This window comes from Puma concolor, chromosome A3, assembly GCF_028749965.1.
Source record: "Puma concolor isolate L17-30 chromosome A3, mPumCon1.1.hap2, whole genome shotgun sequence".
Classification (NCBI taxonomy): Eukaryota; Metazoa; Chordata; class Mammalia; order Carnivora; family Felidae; genus Puma; species Puma concolor.
Genome location: NC_141669.1, coordinates 35,476,825 through 35,504,333, shown reverse-complemented (window position 1 = coordinate 35,504,333; position 27,509 = coordinate 35,476,825). Strand labels below are relative to the sequence as shown.

Genomic DNA, 27,509 nt, shown 5'->3' with positions numbered 1-27,509 from the left:
TTACCAAAAACGATTTTCTTATTTTTCTGTCAGAATCTCATAATTCTGTACCTAGGAAGGGTGGAGGAGGGGGAGCCGAATATAGAATGCAGGGGTGGGAGCAAAATTTCCCCGTTAAAAAATATAAAGATGAAGCCTATTGAGAGAAAGCCAAGTGACAGTAACGGCAAGGATGGGGGGATATCATGAACGGCATAAACACTGGCACATTTCTTAAGAAAAATCCATTCAGAAAGATGCCATGTCCCTCCTGTACACCATCGTGGTGCCTACAACAGGGCTGAGCGGACACATGCAGGGCAGCTGCAGATCTGAGCTCTCAGCAGCCCCGCTGCCCGAGGAGCCGCTGGGCCTAGGAGCAGAGGGCTAGAGAAGGAGGAGGTGCAGGGGCTCCCTCGTCCCCTCAATTTTCAGGCAGGTCCCGCCGTGGGACAGTGAGGTCTCTGAGAGGAAAGCGAGGTGACACGGATTCACACATGGAGATGCAGCTTTGGGGACGTGTACTCCCACAGTTTCTTCCCCTGCCCCACCGAGTCTCCAGGGGGCACATGTGTCTGTCTGCCACTGAGATGTACTGGAAATGGGGCTGCCTCCTTCCCAGGCACGACTGTGAACATCAGCAGGACAGTGTAGCGAGTCTTGGCTTATAGGATGAAACAGGGATAGCTCAGTCCGACACGCAGCATGTGAATTCTGGGGAAGGAGAGAGACAGGGTCAAAGTTAAAAGAGTTCTGATGGAGGAGGCCAGGCGCGAGCAAGGACAGAATCAGCCTTCCCACCAACAGTGTCACAGACTTCAAGGAAAGGCGGTCTGGCATTAATTCACATAAAAGCTCACAGGGTAGTTTAAGGCTGGAGGGAAGTCCAATTGAGGCCAAGAAAATATGTGAATGACACTGAAGTATCTTAAAAGCTGGGTTTTGGATGGGCGGGTTTGGTGGTCACGGCCAAGGCATACAGCATACCAGGCAGGTGCTGATGGGCTTATCAAACCGACATCGCGGAACGTCTCTGAGCAGATACTGAGGAGTGGGGAGCACAATTAGCCTGGAGGAGACACAGCGTGATCTGAAGTCACCATAATTCATCACGGTGATGTGGGCACTCAGAGGCTAGGAACACATTTTCCTACAGGAGGGGAGTGAACCCCAAACACCCACAGTGTCATAGCGACCCTTCCTTCCCACCCCCTCTGCTTCCCCCCAAAACCTTTAACTCTCCTTCCCAGGGTGGGTTATCTAGAGACTCTCAACAGAAACAAGTAAACGAAAAGCAGAAGTGGCCTGTAAACCACATCATCATCATCTGGTATCACTCACAAGGTTGTGAAACCTTTTGCTTGGTTATTAGGAAAGTGGCTGGGAGGGCACTGGGGGTTGTTTGCTGAGATGGGACCAGGTGCCCCAGCCAAGGAAGTGCTCAGACATGCTCTCCCATCACATGCCACTCTGCAACCAGGAGAGGACAAGGGACGCTCACCTTCACAGCCTCCCGCCATCCTGAGGAAGGTCTGCAGGATGGAGCAGAGCTGCGCCTTCACTTCATGAGCCTTTCTAGAATAGGGGAGATATATGTACACAGCCTGGTAGTTGATAGGGCTTGGCAAATATGTGTTAAATAAAAACCCAGATAATTGAGTTTAGGACTCAGGCTAACATTTGCCTTATTGAACTTACTATGGGATATATAACTGCATGATTTAACTTTCATCAGAACCTTGTGAGCATCAGAAAGGGTGGGAACTTGCTCGAGGTCATACAGTGAGTAAGTTGAGGATTTGAACCCAGATCTTCTTAATACAGGTCAAGATTTCCCTACTACACCAAGCTGCCCCATTTTCCATCCATCCCAGTAAGAGCATACTGTCCTCTTCAGTGTCTAAGTGAAGGGTTATGTATGTGTCAGAGCCTCTGATATTTCTTAGAAAAATCTCTGTCTCTCTTTCTCTCTTTCTCTCTCTCTTTTTGCAGGGGTGAGGGGGGGGTGCTCTGTCATTCATTTTTTGGTCCAGCCCCTGTGGAATTAAGCCATCTGCAAGAAGAGCCACTTGTAATAGTTTCCCAAGTTTCTGACCTGCCTTGGTGAACTGTGCTTTCTTTTATTTGTACCAAACTTACCTGCTTCAGTTTCAAAAGCAACCCTCTGGCATCTAGGTTCACACCTGGCTTCTTCACGCTGGCCGTGGTTTTGAGATATGTCACCTCTCTGCATTCCTGGCTGAAGAATCCCAGTGCTTACCATCTGCCCTTGCAAGGCTATCACTTCACTGCCCCGCGCTTAGAGCTTCCTGAGTCCCACCGCATTTCCTTGAAGCAAGGAACAAGAGCCATATGCGGGGCCCAGACACAGAGGCCCCAGCACAGCACAGAGCTCCAGGACAAAATGGACACTCCTTCTCAGGTCTCCTTCCTAGATGATATAGCCCAAATCATTTCCCCTTTTTGCTTATAAATACATTCTCAGAAGCATTAATCTACATTTGCTACTTCTGTCTATACTAACCCTGATTCATAAGCACTTGTTTTTTTACAAACATTTCCCTCTCGGTTTAAACTATTCAGAAGTACTTCATGTCCACGGACTTGGAGATTCTACACTCTAACCAATGCAATGAAAGCAACCTTCTTGAAGGTTTCCAGCTGCTGGATTCTGAGTTCATTTCCATCCCTTCTGTAACCCAGAGGAGAAGCCACCATCAGAACTTTGGAGGCTGGAAAGCAGATAAACGAGTGATAACAGATTATGCACTCAAGAAAGCCAAACCTGAAGCTGGCAGTGTGGAAAGCCAAGAACCCGATTTGTCTGAAGGGCCCACAAGTGGCTCAGGAATTAACACTAGAGACCTCTGGCAGTGAGGGAGAGATATTGAAGCAGGGAGATTAGTTGAAGGCTGTTTGAGAAGCAGCTGGACCCCGAGAAGCCCTCCTGACTCCATACCCCTACGCAACTGCCTGCCTCCCACAAGTCTGAGTGTGTATCCTCTGAAGAGGACCCGACAGAGGGTCTCAGTCCTAGGGGACAGTAGGCAACAAGCACAGTTGAGGGCAGGGCTGGCTACTCCAAACCTGAGGAATCAAGTGAACATACGCCTACTGGTGGTGAGACCTCCAGCCTTCCCAGAAAGCATGCAGCTAAACCTTCAACTTTGGGGGGAGAGACTGTTCTATGGTATGGCATTTGTGCCCCCACAAAATTCCTATCTTGAAATCCTAATGCCCAATGTGATGGTATTGGGAGGGGTAACCTTCGGGAAGTGCTCAGAGGGCGTAATCCTCATGGGTGGGATTAAGCCTCTTATAAAAGAGACCCCACAGAGCTCCCTAGCCCCTTCTACCATGTGAGGACACAGAGAAGAGTCAGCAGTCTGATACCTAGAAAAGGGCTTTCATCAGAACTCAACCATGTCAGCACCCTGATCTTGGACTTCCCAGCCTCTAGAACTGTGAGAACTACATTTATGTTATTTGAAGGTGATCCATCCACAGTATTTTGTTATAGCAGCCCAAATGGGCTAAGATAGATAGGAAGAATCTTCTCTGGGAAATGTGACCAGCCTATGAGACCAGCCTATGAGATAGTGGCACTTGAGTCACCGAACAAACAGTCCAGCCTGATCACCATACTGGGAAGTGTACTACAATCTCCCCCCATAAGCAGAGCACAGAGCTTTCAATCTGATTCTATTCCCCTACTCTTAAACATTCGTAGACAACCACAGGTCACCAGGGAAAAACCTGCAACATAAACGTCAGAGGCCAAAACAAAGAACAAAGAGAAGAATTAAAATTGGAAGAAACAGACTATTCATGGAGAAGAAAACTTAAAAAACAGAAAATGCTATAAATATCCTCAGAGGAGTAAAAAAAGATACAGTATCCATGAAACACAAACAGTATGCTATCAAAAAAATAAACAAGCAAACAAACATGAGAGAGCCAAGGGGAGCTGGCAGGGAACCTACAGAAAGATTGAAGAATTCTGCATTCTATAATGGTGGGCTAATTTGTATTAGATTAACCCTCCAGCCAATAATAGTAACAAACTTTGGATAAAATATTTAAAAAAAAAACTCCTTGAAGATTCTGGAGAGCAACCAAAAATCAGGCAAAAACTGGAGGGCATATGATCCTTGAAAAAAACAAAGTGAGATTAGGGGAGATCCACCCTTAACTGGCTTTTCCTTTGTGGGCACATTTTCCAGTACAAAAGGGAAATGGCTCAAGCAGAAAACTGCAATCTAAGCGGGCTGAACAATCAGGGAGAGTTCAGAGTTTGAGGCTGCCAATACAGCTGGAAATACAGGAGGAGGTCCTGGAAAGGAAGAGGACAAGGAAAAGGGAAGCTGCCACATCTACATACAAATCCCCCTCAAATCATTAGCTGATTCTGGAACTATGCAATTATGAGGTGGGACCCTAAGAAGCCCAGATGGAAACATCAGCTGGAAGGCTAACAAAGGCTGAGCAGCAACCTCAGCAGCTGTCTAGTACTGGGAAGACAGAGTTTGGAGTTCAAGTTCTGACAAGTGGGAAGGGCTGTGCAAACAACTTGGTCTTTCCGTTGAAATCTCACGGAACTCAGAGCAAAACTGAAATAGACCAGACCTATTAAAGCTTTTTTTTTTTTTTAATTTTTTTTCCCCAATGTTTATTTATTTATTTTTGGGACAGAGAGAGACAGAGCATGAACGGGGGAGGGGCAGAGAGAGAGGGAGACACAGAATCGGAAACAGGCTCCAGGCTCTGAGCCATCGGCCCAGAGCCTGACGCGGGGCTCGAACTCTCACGGACCGCGAGATTGTGACCTGGCTGAAGTCGGCCGCTTAACCGACTGCGCCACCCAGGCGCCCCCTATTAAAGCTTTAAACCAAGCCTGCATAAAACCAGAAGAGACTCTTGGATACTGACAACAAACTGAGGGTTGATGGGGGGTGGGGGAGAGGGGAAAGTGGGTGATGGGCATTGAGGAGGGCATTTTTTGGGATGAGCACTGGGTGTTGTATGGAAACAAATTTGACAATTATATTTAAAAAAAAATAATAATATAAACAAACAAACAAACCAGACTGCATAGAATCAAAGTGACCTGCCAATTTAATTGCTTGCTAGAACAAAACGCAACACTCTGTAGTGGAAAATAACAGAATCCGGAGTCTCTAAAACTTATCATCCACACTGACCAGTATTCATTAAAAACTAATAGCCTGATCAACCCACCAAAAGAAAATACAGTTAGTAGAAAATGATTAATGAATGATTCAGATGTTAGAATTAGCAGATATGGATATAAAATATTCACTATAGGGGCACTTGGGTGGCTCAGTCAGTTAAGCATCTGACTCTGGATTTCAGCTCAGTTCATGATCTCACAGTTTAAGAGTTTGAGCCCCGCCTCAGGCTCTGAGCTGACAGGGAGGAGTCTGCTTGGGATCCTCTCTCCCTTTCTGCCCTTCCCCTGCTCTCTCTTTCTCTCAAAATACATTTTTAAAACTTTAAAAAAAAACATAAAAAAATAGATGATTGTTGGACACTTGGGTGGCTCATTTGGCTAAGTGTCCAGCTTCCACTTAGGTCATGATCTCATGGTTTGTGAGTTCGAGCCCCACATCAGGCTCTGTGCAGACAGCTCAGAGCCTGAAGCCTGCTTTGGATTCTGTGTCTCCCTCTCCTTCTGCCCACCCCTGCTCAGACTCTTTCTCTCTCTCAAAAATAAATAGATATTGAAAAAAATTTTAATAGATAATTATTTAAAACCATAAAAAAAGAAAATATTCTCTATAAGTTTGTTAAAGAATCTATAGGGACACCTGGGTGGCTTGGTTGGTTAAGTGTCTGGATCTTAGTTTTGGTTCAGGTCATAATCTCATGGTGGGTTTGAGCCTCTCATTGAGCTCTGTGCTGATAGCACGGAGCCTGCTTGGGATTCTCTCTCTCCCTCTCTCTCTCTCATGTTTGTGTGTGCACACTCTCTCTCTCTCTCAAAATAAATAAATAAATAATCTTTAGCCAAAAACAAAGAGAAAAATAATCTATAAAAAAAAAGATGAATGTACAGCGACCTGCAGAATGAACCTGGACCAATTTCTTACACCATACACAAAAATAAACTCAAATGGATGAAAGACCTAAATGTGAGACAGGAAGCCATCAAAATCCTCAAGGAGAAAGCAGGCAAACCCCTCTTTGACCTTGGCCACAGCAACTTCTTACTCAACACGTCTCCGGAGGCAAGGGAAACAAAAGCAAAAATGAACTACTGGGACTTCATCAAAATAAAAAGCTTCTGCACAGCGAAGGAAACAATCAGCAAAACTAAAAGGCAACCAACAGAATGGGAGAAGATATTTGCAAACGACATATCAGATAAAGGGTTAGTATCCAAAATCTATAAAGAACTTATCAAACTCAACACCCAAAAAACAAACCAGTGAATGAGTGGGCAAAAGACATGAATAGACATTTCTCCAAAGAAGACATCCAGATGGCCAACCGACACATGAAAAAATGCTCAACATCACTCATCATCATGGAAATACAAATCAAAACCACAATGAGAACCACCTTACACCTGTCACAATGGCTAACATTAACAACTCAGGCAACAACAGATGTTGGTGAGGATGCGGGAAAAGAGGATCTTTTTTGCATTGTTGGTGGGAATGCAAGCTGGTGCAGCCACTCTGGAAAACAGTATGGAGGTTCCTCAAAAAATTAAAAATAGAACTACCCTAGACACAGCAATGGCACTACTAAGTATTTATCCAAGGGATACAGGTGTGCTGTTCTGAAGGGACACATGCACCCCCATGTTTATAGCAGCACTATCAACAATAGCCAAAGTATGGAAAGAGCCCAAATGTGCATTGATGGATGAATGGATAAAGAAGATACACACACACACACACACACACACACACACACACACACACACACACACACACAATGGAGTATTACTCAGCAATCAAAAAGAATGAAATCTTGCCATTTGCAACTACATGGATGGAACTAGAGGGTATTATGCTAAGCGAAATTAGTCAGAGAAAGACAAATATCATATGACTTCACTCATATGAGGACTTTAAGACACAGAACAGATGAATATAAGGAAGGGAAGCAAAAATAATATAAAAACAGGGAGGGGGACAAAACATAAGAGACTCTTAAATATGGAGAACAAACAGAGGGTTACTGGCGGGGTTATGGGAGGGGGGATGGGCTAAATGGGTAAGGGGCATTAAGGAATCTACTCCTGAAATCATTGTTGCACTATATGCTAACTAATTTGTATGTAAATTTAAAAAATTAAATTAAAATAAATAAATAAATGAATAAATAAACATTAAAAAAAAGATGAACGTAATGGGTAACAAGATGGTGTATTTTAGGAGAAATATAAAAAAACTAAAAGGAAATTCTAAAACTGAAAAATACAAAATCTGAAATGAATAATTTGTTAGATGGGATAATAGCAGATCCAATACTGTAGAAGAGGGACGTGTGCTTGGCTCAGTCAGTTGAGCATATGACTTGATCTCTGGGTCATGAGTTCCAGCTGCATGTTGGGTATAGAGTTTACTTTAAAAAATATACTGCAGGGGCACCTGGGTGGCTCAGTCGGTTAAGCGTCTGACTTCAGCTCAGGTCATGATCTTGCAGTTTGTGAGTTCGAGCCCGCTTCGGGCTCCGTGCTGACAGCTCAGAGCCTGGAGCCTGTGTCAGATTCTGTGTCTGCCCCTCCCCTGCTCCTGTTCTGACTCTCTCTGTCTTTGAATAATAATTAAACGTTAAAAAAATTTAAAAACATACTGCAGAAGAATCAATGAATTTGAAGATCTCTAAAAAAAAAAAATACTGAAACTGACAAACAATACATACTGTATGACTCCATTTATATAAAATTCTAAAAAATATAGTCTGTGGTGACAAAAAGTGGATCAGTGGTCACCTGAGATGATGTGGGGAGATGGGGTGGGTGGGAGAGTAGATTATAAAGGGGTACAAAAAAGTTGTTGAGGGTGATGGATAAGTTTATTAAGTATATAATGGATGGATAAGGGATTGTGGTATTTCCTGGGGTATACATATGTTAAACTTACCAAGTTGTACATTTATTGTTATTCATTTAAAAAAAATTTTTTTTGACGTTTATTTATTTTTGAGGCAGAGAGAGACAGAGCATGAATGGGGGGAGGGTCAGAGAGAGAGGGAGACACAGAATCTGAAGCAGGCTCCAGACTCCAAGCTGTCAGCACAGAGCCCGATGCGGGGCTCGAACTCGTGAACCACAAGATCATGACCCGAGCCAAAGTCGGACACTCAACCGACTGAGCCACCCAGGCGCCCCGTTATTTATTTTTTTAAAGTTTGTTTATTTATCTTGAGAGAGAGAGTGTGTGCAAGCAGGGGAGGAGCAAAGAGAGAAGGGGAGAGAGAGAGACTCCCAAGTGGACTCCATGCTGACACTATGGCTGTCAGTGGGGCTCAGTCTCACAAACATGAGATCAGGATCTGAGCTGAAATCAAGAGTTGGATGCTTAATCGACTGAGTCACATAGGCACCCCTCAAGTTGTATATTTTAAATATACAGTGCAGTTGTAAATGTGCAGTTGAGGGGCACCTAGCTGGCTCAGTTAAGTGTCCCACTCTTGATTTCAGCTCGGGTCATGATCCAAGGATTGTGGGATACAACCCTGCACTGGGCTCTGTGCTAAGCGTGGAGCCTGTTTAAGATTTCTCTCTCTCTCTCTCTCTCTCTCCCTCTGCCCCTCTCCCTACTCATGCTCTCTCTTTAAAAAAAAAAAAAGTCTATAACATATATATGTACATATATATATACATATATATGTATATCTATAAGAATATATATAAGAATCATTTCACAGTGATAAAAAGGTACAAAAGACCAAAAATTCTAATTATATATATCATCAATAACAGAATTTCAAAATACTAAGGCAAAAATTGACAGAATAAAGGGAGAAATAGACAAATCTGGTTGGAATGTAAATTTGAGAAAGTCTCCCAGAAAATAGAGCAAAAAGACACAGAGAAAGAAAACTGGAGAGACAAAGGAAAATCGGAGGACCAGTACAGGTCTAATGTCCAATATCTTGACCCTTTCTTCTGCTGACTTTACAGTTCCAGATACCTTAAATGTGGTCAGCCTTGTTTCCCCAGAACTCACTCTTGGCCTTGCTCCCCGGCTGCCCTGGAAAGGGGCTCCTTGTTGTCACTCAGCGAAGCTGTAGTTAGACTGTCATGGAAACAGTCTTCTCAGATTATCTTCTTCAGGCACCTCCGTTTAACAAAGTTGCCTTCAAGCTTGCTCCTCAGTTTTACATTAATTGCTTTTCATATTCATTTATATGTAAATAATTGTTGATAAAAATAAATATTTGGTTGAGGGAGAAAAATGCATAAATTATAACTCAGATGTTTTCTGAGCTTAAAGAGTACTCAGTCATCTGGAAGGGAAAACAGGAAACAGGAAAAGAAAATAATAAAGAGCAAGGTTGGGAAGCTTAAAATGAACCCAGGGGGAGGTCTCCAAATCAACTGGGCTGTGACAAATCCTTCCATTTCCATGGCCCTGGGGGGCCCCCCCGCAGATTCAGAACACTCCTCACTTCCATCCTGGGACCCAAAGAGAATGCTCAGGAGGATACCTAAATCAGTTGATTTCAGGAGTTGATTTACTTCCTCGGGGTATCAAGATCTAATACTGATGTCCTAATGCCTTTCTCAGACATCTGTGTCTGCTCTTTTGATGGATGGGTCACACTTACTCTAAGGAAGAGTTGTTTCTCAGGGACCTAATCCCCTTCTGCTGTCTCCCTCACTTTCCTTTCCCAAGCATCTACCTTTCCCCACAAAAAAACCAGGACTTAGCTCCCAAGTCAGGGGTTCCCTTTCTTAGAGACTCATCCTCTACATGTCATTGAGAATGGGAATACACTGGGACAGGTTGGTTAAAAAGGTTTCCTGTTGGGGCGCCTGGGTGGCTCAGTCGGTTAAGCGTCCGACTTCGGCTCAGGTCATGATCTCACGGTCTGTGAGTTCGAGCCCCGCGTCGGGCTCTGTGCTGACAGCTCAGAGCCTGGAGGCTGCTTCCGATTCTGTGTCTCCCTCTCTCTCTGACCCTCCCCCATTCATGCTCTGTCTCTCTCTGTCTCAAAAATAAATAAACGTTAAAAAAAAAAAATTAAAAAAAAAAAAGGTTTCCTGTAATGACCCTTGCAGGCAAACAGAGATTGACTGAGGAGGCCAGAGCTGCCCCTGAGACCTGAGGACCCTTGAGTAACTACCATGGACTTCTGTCACTCTTCTAAGATCTCCATATTGCTGAGAGGGTATCAAGTATAGACTTCCGACAGGCTCACACACTAGTATTTCCCTCAGGAATAGGATAAAAGTATTCTCTGGAAGAAACTAATATTAGTAAACTCAGGAATGGTCCCAGGGTGGCCGATTTGACATCCTTCCAGAATATTCCAAAACACCAAGTTGTTAATTACTCATGCCTAATGTACTTGGGTCTTTCTCTACAATGCCACCCTACAGCATCCACTCCCCTCAGATAATGCTTCCATGTCCCGAAACTCTCTAGATATATTAGGTACTCTGCTATAATTACTTGACATTCAATAAACCCTGGGGCCATAATGATCCATTGGAAAATACTGAAAAAAAAAATTCAAAGTCACTTTTATCTATTAAACCAGGTTGTAACATTACATCCTGAGACAAGGAGATCAGAGGCAAATCCAGGGGCACTTGATGTTCTTCCATAAACACTATTTTGGAAAATAAAAAAAAAAACATGAAGTCTCTTGAAATGATATAAAAATGTTGACAGAAGGTGGCCTGGGCCCAAGTGTGCCTAGGAATGCCATCAGCTGTTGCTGGCAGTCTATTTTTGTTGGGATTTGTGAAGACAGCAGAAGCATTCTCAGAGTGCTCTCCCTGCTCTCACTGGTACAGTGGACCTCCCACCCCCCATTTCCCAGAGTTGGGATGCAAACAGCTGGAGCTGTTGAATCACTGAGTCAGAAACAAGTCGTCCAAAGGACAGTCTTCACACCCTAGATCATAATATTGTACTTAGAGGCATCCACACTGGATACCCTCTTCATAGGGGACTTAGAGAAATGACATTACTCAATGTGGAAAACAAATAAGGAAAAAAACCTGGATCTGCACTGTATTCACAGACCCCAGGGGAAATAAGCCAGAAGAGAGCAGATTAAAGAGGAGTTTATTGTACCATTCATCAATTTCCTTGGCTCAGATGCCCTGACTCCGTCCCACTGATAACTCACCTCTCTCCTGAGCCTATTGGCTTTGGTATACCCGACACACTGAATCCGGCTTCAGTAGTACCCCTGGGACAAAAGCTGTATCATCTCAGAAAAAAGATGACAAGAGCACACCTCCAATTGATGTCCCCTCGGTCATATCACTACAAAACAGAAGTTGTTCTCTAGGGTCCCCATTTGATAAAGACAGAGACATAGCAGCCAGAAGCCTGTCCCTGTGCAGCAGAATAAAAGATCTGCTCCCTGGGGCAGGGAGGGCCAGGGCATCTTCTTAGGGGTCAGGAGAGAGGGGTCAGCCCCTCTCTCTCCTCCCTGGAGTGTTTTCTGACTCAGCCCTCATTCTGAAAAAGATTCCACTGTCTCAGGATGGTGATATTCCATCCCCTCTGCTGTAGGGTCTCTAGCTGCAGGAGCCTACACGAGGCTAAATGAGCCCTCTTTATCAATCTGATTTCCTGTCTTTAATACTCCTTTAAATAGCTTAATCAAAGGCAATTTCTCTTTATAGATACTGGGCCCTTCTAATGTGCAAATATACTTTGGAACACACCCATTTACTTCCAAGCAAACCCATGAGTCATTTTTTTGGAAATCCTATGTTTATGTCAGAAATAAATGTAAATAAATGTGTTGACATTTTATTTATATACAATCCACATATGACTACAAAAACTTTGGTTGATATCTTAACAATTTTCAAAATAGCTCTTCTAAAAAGGGTGGGGGGATAGAATCTGAGCACTTAATGAATACCTACCATGAGTCAGAGTCAATGTTGGGTGTACCCTATAATTTAATTTAAACACATTTCACCTTTAGGTGATTCTGTGAATTTTCTCTTGTTTCTTTTTTCTCCCCTCTCTCTGACACTAATATAGTTCCTATGCCCTACATTTCAGAAAATGTAGGGGGTATGTTATGGGCAGAAAAGCCTCACAGAGGCAGGAGATGGAGAGATAGCTTTGATCAGACAATCATGGCTTATACCTCACAGTCTACGTACAGAAAAACACCTACTATGTTCCTCTCTATATTCACAAACACACACCCATCTCCAACATGCAGAAAACATAAACATCTCCCAGGTACTTGTTGCACTGAGCACACAAATCCTGGTCCTTATACACCAAGTGGAAACAACCCCAGATTGGAGTTTAAATCTCATCTCTGCCACTTGTTAGCAGTGTGGCTTTAGCGAAATCCCTCAACCTCTTTGAGCCTGGGGTTTTTCATTATTAAAATGCATGTTAGGGGCGCCTGGGTGGCGCAGTCGGTTAAGCGTCCGACTTCAGCCAGGTCACGATCTCGCGGTCCGTGAGTTCGAGCCCCGCGTCAGGCTCTGGGCTGATGGCTCAGAGCCTGGAGCCTGTTTCCGATTCTGTGTCTCCCTCTCTCTCTGCCCCTCCCCCGTTCATGCTCTGTCTCTCTCTGTCCCAAAAAAAATAAATAAAAAAACGTTGAAAAAAAAAATTTAAAATGCATGTTATAACAACTATCTCATAAAGAGTTTGGAAGATCAGGGGCACCTGGGTGGCTCAATCAGTTAAGCATCTGACTTCGGCTCAGGTCATGATCTAACGGTTCGTGAGTTCGAGCCCCGTGCCTGGCTCTGTGCTGACAGCTCAGAGCCTGGAGTCTGCTTCAGATTCTGTGTCTCCCTCTGTCTGCCCCTCCGCCGCTTGCACTCTGTCTCTCACATTGTCTCAAAAATAAATAAACGTTAAAAAATAATCTTAAAAAAAAAAGAGTTTGGCAGATCAAGTGGTATAAGGTAGACACAATATCTTTAATCATTATCACAACACCATTAAGGCAAATGAAATTTGTACTTTACAGAGGAGAAAACAGGTTTCAAGAATCTGAGTGATTCACCCAAGGCCACACAGGAAGTAATCAGAGAAGTGAGCAGTTAATCCTAGATGGTTCCAAACACTTAGAGGTACGTTTTCCTCCATGGCACAGAGAAATCCCATCTGCCCTGTTGCCCTCTCTTTTGGGCTCTCACACATGGAAAGGCTTTTTCCAGTAATTGCTCTTCTCTCCCCACTGATCTCAGGGCTTTCTCTACTCCCAGCTACGTGGAATTAACCAAGTCAGCCAAATGTGGTAGGTACTTGGCTCGCTGGCAATAAAAAGGTCACCAAAGCACCTGCAAGTCAGCAAAGGAGATAGGATTTGGAAAGCATGTGATGGCAGGTGGCACATTACTGGCCCACCGCCTGACGGGAAAGACTGGAGTATAGAGGACTGTGGTAAGGAGCCGTGTAAGTCTATGTTTTGAAATTTCATTCTTCCTGCCATTACTGACCCCAAATAATGAGGCTTCTTACGTATGCAGATTCCGTTTTCACCCTTGGAGTTTAAGTCCCAGTAGGGGAGTCACAGAGGGCTGGGTGTGGCCCAGTGCCAAGGGTTAAGCTTAACAGAAGACACAGAGGTCTGATTTCCAACCATCGGTGCCTTTAAGAGGCCAGGGCCAGATGAAAGACAGTGACTTTCAGGAAGATGATAAGAAGCTGCCCATCATTTAAAAAATTTTTGTTGGGGCGCCTGGGTGGCGCAGTCGGTTAAGCGTCCGACTTCAGCCAGGTCACGATCTTGCGGTCCGTGAGTTCAAGCCCCGCGTCAGGCTCTGGGCTGATGGCTCAGAGCCTGGAGCCTGTTTCCGATTCTCTGTCTCCCTCTCTCTCTGACCCTCCCCCGTTCATGCTCTGTCTCTCCCTGTCCCAAAAATAAATAAACGTTGAAAAAAAAAATTTTAATAAAAAAAAAAAATAAAAAAAATTTTTGTTTAACATTTATTCATTTTTGAGAGACAGAGAGAGACAGAGCACAAGCAGGGGTGGGGCAGAGAGAGAGGGAGACATAGAATCTGAAGCAGGCTCCAGGCTCTGAGCTGTCAGCACAGAGCCCAACAATCATGGCCTGAGCTGAATTTGGACGCTTAACTAAGCCATCCAGGCACACCCCCACCTTTTTTTTTTTTTTAATGTCAGGTAAAATCCTTCCTACCAGCAGGAATCCAGAGCCTCTTTATCCATCATCATGAACTTCCAGCTGAAGGTGGAGCGTGAATAAAGGGGGGCAAGCCCCTGAGAAGGGGACAGGAAGCCCTAAAGCTGAGATATCTGAATATGTCAGTACAGTCAGATTTTGTTTCCAGTTAAATTAGTTCTGTCCACCAACATCCTGTTTGGTGTGCTCATCTGTCTGGCATGCTGGTAATTAAGTAGCAATGCTAACAGATTTTATTATTGGATCACAGGGCGAGGCTTTTCCATGAGTTTGTATCCATCAATTCCAGCAAGTGATGGTATTGACTATCTCATGAAAACTCACTATTGGCCTAATTTTTTTTTTCCCCTAGTACTTTGAGTTCACTTTGGAAGCTCAGGTTAGTCTGGATCCTATGTCCCAAGGAAATAAGAAATAGACCCCTTTATCCCAACGAAAAGCTTCACTGGGAGTACAAAAATGGGGACATTTTCTACAATGTGTGTTTCCCTTACACTTGTCTCTCAGCTCCACACCCATCCATTTAAATTCAGCTTAGTGACGCTGGGCCTGGGACTCTGCAAATACTTCTCCTTCGCCATCCGGCTCCCTGATACACCAGTAGGGGGTGCTAGAGGGAGGCTGTAAGGTTGGCAGCCACAGAAGGCACTTGCCGGGTCCTGCTCCCGCCTCACCGCCTCCCCCCCCCCCCCCCCGCCCCCCCGTAGCAGGTGCAGTTTGCTCCGTTCCCAGCTTTGCTTCACGCTCCCAGAACCAGCCTCATCACACTTGAGAGATGCCAGCACCCGCAGAGCAGCGCCTTTCCTCGGGGCCTCAGTTCCAGCTCCTCGGGCCTCCTCGAGCCTCTAGCATGTGATAACCGCAACTGCTTGCTTTTGCTCTCCCAGCCCTAGGGATGGCGGCTGCTTCCTGTGCCCCTCACCATGTTCCGTCACCTATTCTGTCCTCCAAGACCTGCAATATTGACTTCTTACGTTAAGTTAGCGAGAACGACTTCTGCGTTTTCTACTTTGCTGACAAATGTTTGAGAGCCACAACTTCTTTTATAACCGTGGTTAAGAGCAAACTCTGAAATCAGCCACACCTGAATAGGAATCCCAATCCCTTTATGCAGTGCCTGGTAACTTTGGAAAATTTAATTTACTTCTCTCTAGGTCTCATTTTTCTCAATCACTTTCGTTTATTCAATCAACATTGATTAAACACATACTAAGTTCCAGGCACTGTGCTAGGCAGTAGAAATACAATGTTATGCAAAACAGTTAAATGCCCTGACCCCATAGAACCTTCTGTCACGTGAATCAAATGAGATAACACAGGTACGGCACATGTCATCCAGCCTTCCTCTCCATACCATGCCGGGAGAGCAAAGACAAAAGGGTCTGGAAGGATAAAGGTGTCTCAACAGCTAGGTCTTTCCAGAAAATGAGATGAGTGTCTTTCCCTAAACAAGGCTGAAGGTCTCCGAAAACATAACACCAGGGATTCATTGTATGTCCTGTCCATTCCTCCTGCTCGGAGCAGAGAAGCAATGACCTTGCAGCAGCAATCTTCAGAAGGAAATGGGGCAAACAGGCATAGAGAGGGAACACTATGAGGTGGCATTTTTTAGAAATTCTAAAGATATAGGTAGCTGTGATACAAGGAAAGAGCAACGTGAATTGCAATGCGGGGCTAGGACTGGGGCCCAGTGTGAGTGTGACCATTGGGCCCAAGTGGAAAAAGAGAGTAGAGAGCTGTTATTCCAACTGTAGTCATTACAGGAGTCTTCTTACCAGAAAGTGTAGATGTACATGCATGTGTATGTATCAAATGAACTGGAACTTAATTTCTGCTTTCAACAACAGGACTATACACCTAGAGAGGCCAGAGAGGTCATGAGGTGGAAAAGAAAGATCCCTGATTCCATTTAAACCTGAATCCAAAAGCCCCAGGCTGTGGGCAAGCAAAAGCTGGAAAGAAATCCAATCTCCACATTTGGACACAACCCGTCCTTAGTCTTCTGCTATCCAGATACCAGGCGTATCGTGGAAGAAATGGCCAGTGTCCTTGTTAGTGAAGAAGTATCCTGCAAGACTACTGTGTAGCTAAGTTCTTGAAAGTCATATCTGTAACATATTGATATCCTATAAATGCAAACTAAACTCTTCACCCTCGATTTTTTATTCATTTTGACATCACTGTGACCACGGAAAGTCATACTGAAGGAAAACAACCACAGGAAACGATTACTAGAAGGTCTATTCCACATCCCTGCTCTAGGGCCTCATTATAAATAATTTACTGTCATTGAAGGAATTTAGAAGCCCTGAAGACATGAAAAGCCTGGAGAGAGTTTTACTCGTAAATAAATACCAACGTTTCAACAATCAAGACAGCTTCAAATTCCAGGACTGTTGAAATGAACAGTATATACTGCCTGCATGATTTATTATGCTTGTGCTGATGGTCCAAATGGGGAGGATAATTCAATTCCACCTGAAGAGTCATTATAGGGCCAAGCCCCAAGAGAAGTACTTTGGATAAGAGGTGATATTTCTCAGCTTTTCCATTTCGAACAAATTATTATTTCTGTATTTGAGACATCACCCAGGCAATCTCCGTCATGACTTGTAGCACTCTTGAGCAATTAAAAAAAATTTTATAAGGTAAAAGAAGTAGGGGACAAATGCCAAATGCAAAATGATCCGCAGAATGCCGAAGAACCCTTCCCCCCAGAGAGCACGGCTGCCTCAGACATAAGGTGAAATCGTCCCTTCTGCTCAAGAAAACATAAATGAGCAGTGAGTATGCATCCCAGCAAGAACATTATCGCCTAGCAGAGGCAACCTGATAAATACAGACTTCCTCTCCAAACAAGTCTCCTCACAGGGAATGTGAGCAAAGGGCCCCTTCTGAGGTGAATATCACTTGGCAAAATGTCCTCACCGTGGCACGCGGCAGCCTTCCCTCTTCTCCCCTTACCACACATTCAGTTCAATTAGAGGGTAGAAGAACCTGTTTGCTATACGTCTTGCATTTGTCATGGGACATGCTGAGAGCCGACAAGGGCAGAGAGGCCCTGGCCTATCAGACCAGCGCCCCCCCCCAGGATTCCTGGGCTTACATACCATCCAGGCCATTGTGATGACTGTAGTTCCTTTTCCCCAAAATGCTCAGAGACGTGTGATTTGGGGTGGTTAGCATCCGCTTGGTAGTGGGGGTTTGCAGGCTTGGTGTAGATCGAATGACATTAGGTTTCTTCGAAGGATGGATCTCTGGCAGGGGGAGAAAAGGTTTCTCAACTCAGAGCATGGTATTAAAAATCTCTGTGTGCACTTACATTGCCTAATAGGCACACATCTTACTTCTTAATGAGCTGAGAGTCAGTTCCTTATGAGCCAGCCTGTTTTCCCAAGGACCTCCATAATGATTCAGCTTCAAGTGCTGTTACCATGGCTTTCCTTATCAAAAGTGAGCTGCCTCTTCCTCTGCTAGCTGGAGCTCTGAGCTTCATGTTGGGAGTACAAGCAACAACGACAACAACAAAAACCACCAACAGAAAGCCACTGCCGCTTCAGAAGGTCACTGAAACACAGATTTACTAAGGGAATAAGGCAGCCAACTCTTCAAGGTTTTAGAAATGTAAACATTATCTGGAGAAGTAGCCTGACAGAGAAAACTAACTCTGCTCTATCAAAACAAAAACATAGCATGCAGCATGTCTGGGGTGTGAGAGATTTCTGAAAAACAAGATTCCTCATCTGGCTCTGCAACCAGGGTTTAGGACCAGGGTTAATCACGGCCAGTCCAGAACATGTGGATACAGCTGAAACCTGACACCAAACTCCAAATTCTACAGTCAAGACGTAGTGGAAGAAAAGCTTTGATGGAGGATATATCACACAACGATAACGTGCATGTGGCATACTGTGTTTACATCAAGTATGTTGTTGTTGGCCACATAACCCAGAATTACTTGCGTATTTTGGATAAAGCAGGAGGACAGAAATTGCAGCCTATAGGAACTGGATTTGAGGATCTCAGTCTGTTACTGATATGGACCACCTCTTGTCCAAAGCTGAACCTGCTTACTGATTCTGAGTCACCAGGTGTGCACAAGCCATCCTGTCTTCCCAGGGGAGGGCCAGGATATCAGCCTCATTTCCTGAAACTCAGGAAAACGGTTAGGATTGTTAGAAGTACTATATCTTGGTCTGGTCAAAACTCTACACTCGCCCAAATTCAGGAACAGATCAAGGGCTAACCAAAATGGAGTGCTGATTTTTTTTCACCGTGGCATTGAAGGCTTGCCAACCTTTTCATTACAACCTCCACACTACACTCCTTCCAGACCAGACAACTTGCCTTTGGACTCACTGAACCCTTTATTTATGAAGTTCCCTTGGCCTCAGAAAGGAAAAAAAAATTTTTCTTTCCCTACTGTTCTACCTATTTAAATACTACTTTATCATTCGAGGCTGAGATCAAATACTGCTTTCTCCACGTAGGCTGCCGGAACTCTCATCATCAGAAGTCACTCCTCCTTCTTCTAACTGTCCAATGAATATTGCCTGTAATTCCTTTATAGGAGCTAATCATTTGCTTAATTGTCCTTACCTGTGTGCTTTCCCTACTAAACTAAGATTTTGGAGGGCAGAGTCTTACTCATCTTGGTGTTCCCCCAAATCAATTAGCATAGTGTCTTGTACGTAGTAAAAACTCAGAAATACGTTAGGTAGGGATGTGTTTCAGCTAGTAAGAAGAGGACGGCTTTGGGCTTATGTAGTAGGCACAAAGACCAGTTTGCCCATAGGAGGAACACACAATTACCCGTGGAAAAACTAATATGCAATGTTAGCTGCATATTAGAAATATGCAAATATTAGAAATAATTCTATTTCTTATGATCAGAGACTTTTCCTTGCATGGTGGGAGAAGGGGCTTGTAGGCTTACGTCCTGCAAGGGAATACAGACAGCAACCTTCGAGGACTTGATCACCATGACTAGGTCCTGCCTATGATAACCAGGTGATGTTTTCGGGGGCTATCAAAGCAACTCTTTAGGCTCTGAGAAATAAAACAAGAAATAAGGTGACCAAGTAAAATCAAAGAGGGAGCTGTGAGCTTCTGACTTTTGGATGTGCTGATGAGGACGAGATAATATACCAAGTTCAAGGCTACACTTTGAATTTTAAAGGCGTGTCTAGAGTCTGAACACTTCATAACTGTGTATCTTTCTGACAGAGCAATAAGGTTCAATGCAACTCTGAGTACCTCTTTCACTTTTACTGAGAAAATAAAAAAAGCAAGAATATTAGAAGCACAAAAACATGCCATTATAGCTCCTATGTATACCAGGAACCATTTTAGGAACCATTATTTTGTAAATTACCTTAACACTCGCAAAAAACAAAAAGAGGGTGACTGCCTACTGATTTTTACAAATACTATTCTTAATTGTGCTATTTCAACATGTATATGGAACCATCACCTTTGGCAACTTCCAAGTTAAATAAGATGATAAAAACCAGAAAGCAATACAAATGTTTCCCTTTCAAAGTAACTTTAATTGGTACATTAAAACCATAAATATTTTTTAAGGTGGGTTAAAACCACTTTTATCTCATTAAAAAAAAATAAGCCAAGTGGAAGGATTTAAATCAAAACATTAAGAATATTCATCCTCTAAAAATTTAGTGATTCTTATTTTCCTCTTTTTGCTTCATCTGTATTTATATCCATAAATATACATTTTTATTTAATGATTTTTTTGGGGAAACAGTAAACATATCCATAACTGTGTGCATATGCTGTGTGTATATGTTTTGGTAATACAAAGAAAAGTTTCTAAAACAAAATAAATGGACTATATATAGGAAAGTATCCAATTTCAGCTACTTGAAAGGCTTGGATTTAGTTTAAGTGCATCAATTTAGAGTAGCCAAATACTGAGAAGATACCGAAATTGTTGTTTGAAATTTTCCCTCTGTTAGAAAATACCCACCTAAGTACCCAATGATACATGCCAAAGGTTTCCTAGTGCTTTTGCTTTTCAGTGGGCTTCCAGATAGTTCGGCATGTCTGTCTGCATCTGAGGAGAGAAGGAAACACGGAGACAACCAATGAGGCTGATTTCGCTACCTATACTACACATACTGCAGAAAAAAAAAAAAAAAAAAGGTGCAAGTGGATGACGATGCAAAATATCCACCAGATTCCTGCATAGTTTCCTTTGGGTTTGAGAAAACTGTTTCTAGTTCTGGTTCCCAATTACTGAATGAAGGATTTACCTGGAGAACCCTCACTTTAAAGCCTCACAGGAGTATAGCTAACACACATCTTACACATGTACTTTGTTTCTGTGTGGGCCTATCGGCAAAATAGTAAAAATATGCTTCCTTTCTAGCCATGGCATTGCTTCGATACAGTAGAAAAACTTCTGTGCAGTATGATGTGAAACCAGTCCTCATGTAAGATGAATCTGGCGTAGAAAACAAAAACGACAGCTAACAGAGGCAACACACTTGGCCATCCTTGACCTATGGGAGTGAGGCTCCGCTGAGAAGTCTTCATCTCTCTTGATTAAACTCAAGTCCATTAGGTAAGAGCCTCACGCGGGTAAAAGTGGGTCACTGGCTTTATTGCTGGTTTTCTTATCCTTCATATCCTACTGTGATGTCACTAGTGCTGAGATTCAAAAGGTTCCCTGTATGTAGACAGAGTATGTCATCCATTAGTCAGAACATTACGATACTGAGAATGGATATTAGCATTCATAAAAGTTCACATCACGTTCCTCATACCCTACCAGAAGACATTTCTGACGGAGAAAAATAAAGCATACAACACAAACACTCTCTGTGTTGTAATTAGCTGTCATTAGGGTGGCAGAGTAGATGTGGAACATGACTGCTCTCACACCAAAGAGTTAAGGTACGAAAATACAATTTGAAGGGACCAAAAAAAAAAAAAAAAAAAAAAAAGGGTACTGAAATGTTTTTTAAATTTGCAGGTATTGTCATAAAGCTTAACAAGGTAGTTTTAGCAGTATTATTTTGCTACGTTTATGCTTTTTCCCCACCTTCAAATACTTGACAAAAATGTTCTGTAGGTTTTCTGTGGCTGAGACCACATTTTTAGGCGTACCTACAGAAAATTGCTTTTGACATCCATAGGAATATTCTGCACTATTAGTGTTAAAATGTGCAATTCAATCTGGAATCTCAAATCATTTAAAATTAAAAATTAACTTTTTCATAAGCTCTAGCCCTCTCACCAAGGAAACTACAATTTTTTTTAATGTTTTTTATTTATTTTTGATAGAGAGAGCATGAGCAGGGGAAGGACAGAGAGAGAAGGGGACAGAGGATCTGAAGTGGGCTCCATCCCGACAGCAGAGAGTCCAATGCAGGGCTTGAACTCAAGAACTGTGAGATCATGACCTGGGCCAAAGCTGGACACTTAACTGACTGAGCTACACAGGTGCCCCACCAAGGAAACTATTTTAACTATTAAACAGAAAGAGGTGGGAAAATAGTATTAAAAAAAAAAACCCATTTATAATAAACAAAGCACATATTGCAGACAGCCTCAAGTAATAGGAATCTGAATATGTATCCCAAGTACTGGCTAATTATTATACAACCATGGATAACTATAAATGATCCAATTTCTTTTCTGGCTCAGTGGATTTCCTTTGGAAGGAAAATTATTAAGATACGAAAATTTTCACCTGTTGTTGAACAGTAGTGAAAAGATAAGAAGAAATTCTAAGCATATTTTGGAAGAGTAATCTAAATAAACATTAAAAAGCAGCATGGGGGTTGCCTGGGTGGCTCAGTCGGTTAAGCACTGGACTCTTGATTTTGGCTCAGGTCATGGTCTCATGGTTCATAGGATCAAGCTTTATTTCAGGCTTTGTGCTGAGTGTGGAGCCTGCTTAAGAATCTCTCCTCCTCTCTCTCTCTCTGCCCCTCCCCCCCCAAATAAATAAACATTTAAAAAAAAAAAAAAACAGCACAAACCCTGCAGGGATCAAATACCTGCCAAATCTCTAGTATTTAATACTAAGTAATTCCTTCGTAATATTGCTAATTCACGCAAATTTCAAGTTAGACTTGGGATGAGGACAAGAGAAAATTTTATGTTTTTTATTAAGGAAAGAAAGCTTGAATGAATCAGACTGGTACTTCCTCTGTGTTTTGGACAAAGGCAATCGTTGTATTACCAGTAATACGACTAACTTCACACTTTGTTCCCGTGGATAAGGCCCAAAGGAAAACTGCCAATGTGGCTGCAGCTTCTGGACTCCCAAAGGACTATCACCTTGACAAGAATCAACAGAATGGACAGCCTATCAAAGGGGTCACCAGCACAGTACTAAAGATATTTCATTTGAAATTAAACTAATCTGCTTTTAATTTCTCATTAAATCAGTAGGATTAATGATGTGATGTGCCAAGTGACAATTTACAGAGCACCTGAGTGGGGGATCAAAGCTCTTTAGAAGGATCGCTAATCACCAGTATGTTTTAAAAGAAAGTAGTTGGTGGCAAGAATTCTCAGTCTCAACGATGAGGAAATCAGGATCAAAAGTGCTAAAACTACCTAGTTACTGTTTGACGTCACAACTGCACGCATTTCAGTGATACACTCTGAATATGCATGGGAAAAATACCTTCTGCCCCAAGGGAATGATCATAAACATAGGATTATCGGGTCCACACGTGAGTTGGTTAAACAGAATCTTGGTCTGCACTCAAGAGCAGGCCGGTGGTGCCACTTGTCAGTTGGTCCTGGCTCTCAAATTATTCACCTAACTCTACTGAAACACAGAGCATTCATTAGGATGCGTTAAAAGTGCACAGATAAAACAAGCCGCCTGAGAGATGCCCAAAGAACCCAGAAGGAATAAAAATTTGCCCAGAAAGAGGGAGAACATGGGCTCCTCACTCAAATCACTTGGTTGCACACAGGCACATTTCTTTGGCTTCCTAGAGTTGCATCTCCTTGAGGTAAACCTAGAAAAACACTATTGCTTTTATTGCAACTCATGGTCATTTTTCTATAATGTTTTGGAAATGTGTGTGTGTGTGTGTGTGTGTGTGTGTGTGTGTGTGTGTGTGTGTGTGTGTGAGTGAGTGAGATGGTTGGGGGAGGGAATAAAACAGAAAAACTACAAAAAGTACACACTGAATTAAACTTCACAAAAACATCTCACATGGGCTTCCAAGACTGTTGTCAAAATAAAACCACTCATAGAATTTTCTTAAAGGAATTGCAAAAGCATTTCTATTTTTATGTATTTATAAGAAAGCTTCCTGCCCAGTGTGGAGCCCAACATGGGGCTTGAACTCATGACCCAGAGACCAAGACCTGAGCTGAGATCAAGAGTCTGACACCCAACCAACTGAGCAACCTAGGCAATCCTGCAAAGGCATCTTTCCTTTTTTCTTCCTTCCTTCCTTCCTTCCTTCCTTCCTTCCTTCCTTCCTTCCTTCCTTCCTTCCTTCCTTCCTTTCCTTCCTTCCTTTCCTTCCTTCCTTCCTTCCTTCCTTCCTTCCTTCCTTCCTTCCTTCCCTTTCTTTTCTTTCTTTCTTTCTTTCTTTCTTTCTTTCTTTCTTTCTTTCTTTCTTTCTTTCTTTCTTTCTTTCTTTCTTTCTTTCTTTCTTTCTCTTTTTCTTTCCTTTCTTTTTCTTTCTTTCTTAATGTTTATTTATTTTCGAGACAGTGAGCAAGCAGGGAAAGTGGAGAGAGAGGGAGAAAGAATTCCAAGCAGGCCTCGCACTGTCAGTGCAGAGTCCTAGGTGGGGTTCAAACCACAAACTGTGAGATCATGACCTGAGCTGAAATCAAGAGTCAGATGCTTAACCAAATGAGCCACCCAGGCATTTTGTAAAGAAGACGTAAAACCTAGGTGCCATTAAAAGAAATGATAAATTCAACTGTTTAAAAAAAAAAATCTGCTTGACAAATTCATCATAAACAAAGTCAAAGGCAAAATGGAGGAAAATATTTGCACCATTTATCACAGATCAAGAGCTAACTTCCTTAAAATATAAAAGTTCTCACAAGTCAGTAAGACTTCTAATAGAAAACAGGCCAGGGGCAAAAACAGTTGACAGAAAAGGAAATACAAATGGTTTTCAAATATATGCAAATATTTCTAGCTCATTCAAAATGAGAAATGCAAACTAATATAACTTACGTGTCACCTGTCAACTAGTCAAGGGTTTCAAATATGAGTAACACTGATGGCAAGGTTCTAGAGAAACAGGCATTCTCTGGACATCGTGGGTGGGAGCTCAAATCATAGTTTTTCTAAAGGTTACTGGGTAGTGACTATTAAAATCTCAAATGCATGTTCTTTGACCCAGATGTTCTACTTTTAGAGGTCTGTCCTGTAACCTACATGCACATTTCACACATTAGTATGAAATGCTATCTGCATAAGGATATTTGTTGCAACATTACATAACAGAAAATAAATGGAAATAACCTAAAAATCTGTTTAATAGAAAACTGGTTAAAATAAACATACAACAGATTATGTTTATTGAGTGTTGACCCTTGATTTTGGCTCAGGTCACAATCCCAGGGTCATGGGATCAAGTCCCTTGTAGGGCTCTGTGCTGAGCATGGAGCCTGCCTGAGATTCTCTCTCTACCCACCCCTCCCTCTTCCCCTCTCCCCTGCTTGCTGTAGCTAGTTGTTTTCTTTTTTAATGTTTATTTATTTTTGAGATGGGGGAGTGGAGAGGCAGAGACAGAGGGAGACAGAGGATCTGAAATGGGCTCTGCGCTGACAGCAGAGAGCCCGATGTGGGGCTCAAACTCATAATGAACCGTGAGAGCATGCCTTGAGCCGAAGCTGGATGCTGAACTGACTGAGCCATCCAGGAACCCCTCATGTTTAAATTTTTAAACATAAAAAAATTTATTTTTAATTTAAAAATAAAATTAAAAATTAAAAAAAGCCAGGTGCAGAACAATGTGGACATTAACATCTGTATTAAAACACAAAAAGAATACACCTCCTTAGACTGGTATAGATACACAGAATATCTCTGGATACTTTACATGCTATGACAACATTTACACTCTGAAGATGGTAGAAACGGGAATGACAGTAAGATCTGTAACCACTTTTGTATCTTTAGAAAAATTTAAAGTATCCATTCAGAAATAAATTTTTATTACAAATAAACTACCCCAAATACCAAAACTATTCTCTCCTAATACTGGAATTTGAAAATTTCACACAACTTTATATATATAAACTTTTGCTGAGAAATCCCTAGGGAAAAAACTCATAAAATATATATTAAAAGCTTCTGAATACAGGCCCTTGGGATACTTCCAAAGTTGAATTAACATCTTCAAACACAAAAAAGTGGCTCCAGGGGTCTCTCGAGGAGCGTCATACTAGGGAATGATGGTCATTCAAGTCACAAACCAGTGAGTCACCCACGCAAGCTCCAAGGTGGCAGGTCAACTCCTTGGATCCACTTCCCTTGGCACTTTAGCTTTATCTATGGAATGCTGCTCATAGAAACCTCAGTTTCTGAGGATCCTGAATCTCAAGTAGTAACCCTGTGCTCATCAGGTGTTGGGTGATTTTATGAATCTTTGATAAAATCATCGGGGAGCTCAGTGGTAATGTCTGATGGCAATAACAAAGGAGGAACACCATTATCACACTGTGGCTTTCTTACTGGGTGGGATGGGGTGTCAAGGGGGAGAAGAGACAGGCTGTCTGAAACTTGGCAACCCATGCTGTTGGTCTGCAAATCTTGTCAAGGACACAATACTTCTCTTTCTGCAACGTTTTGGTTTTTGGTCTACCAGTCCATGTTTAATAGCACTATCTATGTGGTAGAACTGGCTGAGGCATTTAGTGTATTAACGTTAGTAATAAGTAATAGTAAATGTTAGTAAGTAATAAGTCATGGACTTACTATATATTTACATATAAAGGTGTATCATTGGGGCACCTGGGTGGCTCAGTTGGTTAAGTGCCCGACTTTGGCTCAGGTCATGATCTCATGGCTCGTGAGTTCGAGCCCCAAGTTGCGCTCTGTGCTGACAACTCAGAACCTGGAGTCTGCTTTGGATTCTGTCACTCTCTCTGCCCCTCCCCCCACTCACGTGGTCTCTCTCCCTCTCAAATATAAATATTAAAAAATTTTTTAAGTGTATTATTAAACAAATAGATATTTGGGGAATTTGTTTTTTTTTAAAAAATCACCTTCTGGGGTGCCTGGATGGCTCAGTTGGTTGAGCATCCAATTTTGTTCATGATCTCACAGTTCATGAGTTCCAACCCCATATCAGGCTCTGTGATGATAGTGCGAGCTTGCTTGGGATTCTCTCTCTGCCCCTCCCCTGCTTACTCTCTGTCTTTCAAAATCAATAAACTTAAAAAATAAAAATAAAAAATCATCCTCTCTCCATAGATCTCATATGTATATATTTTTAAACATGTTGATCATACTATATATTTACGTTTTTAAAATTGTTTTTTAAAATAGGAAATGTACTCCCAGGGCTCAAAGGTGAAAACGTATAAAAGGATAAACAGGAGGAAGTCTCCTTTCCACACCTTTGCCTTAGCCTCCCAGTTTCCCTTCCCACAGATACTATTACTTCTTACATTTTCTCTGTGATACTTTATGGATATACAAAGATTCCCCTTTTTACTCTACTGTTTTAATACAGTTTTCTTAATGAAAATAAAGGCCAGAGGGTGCTATTTTAATAATAAAAAAAAAACCCAAAAAACAAACAAAAAAACCAAAAACATTTTCTCTAAAAGGATCAACTTGTTAAGCACCAAGTTACGATTATGATCTGCACCATCTGAGAATTTATCTCATTAGCTCTTCACTTCACTCTTATGCAGTCTGTCACCCCATGAACTCTGGCTAGGACACTGGCTGTGATGGGGTTGCCAAAACCAGAAGCCATGGGAAGGGTCAGCTTGTACAGTGCTCAGAACTCTCAAGTTCCCAGGGAAAACGATTTACCTTCGAAATATTACGAAGAATTATTCTAAAATGCATCAACGAGAGCTCTTGATCCATCAATATCTATAGAATTACAGACTTTCATCTGATCTGAAAGTACATCCATACTGCATCATAGGGATTCTTAACTTTTTTTGAGGAGGGATGGGGGGGGGGTCACCATTGCCCTTGA

General features: G+C 42.4%; 1 protein-coding gene across 1 annotated transcript; it reads right to left on the bottom strand.

Moving 5' to 3' along the window:
• Positions 1 to 26,611, bottom strand: LOC147582361 (metastasis-associated protein MTA3-like). The gene is made up of 4 exons (XM_086700474.1): positions 26,560 to 26,611; positions 20,318 to 20,404; positions 17,442 to 17,588; positions 1 to 693 (listed from the first exon to the last, which is right to left on the bottom strand). Exons 1-4 carry the CDS (start codon positions 26,594 to 26,596, stop codon positions 668 to 670), a joined length of 297 nt encoding a protein of 98 aa, XP_086556600.1. The 5' UTR covers positions 26,597 to 26,611; the 3' UTR covers positions 1 to 667.
• Positions 26,612 to 27,509: the final 898 nt, after the last annotated feature.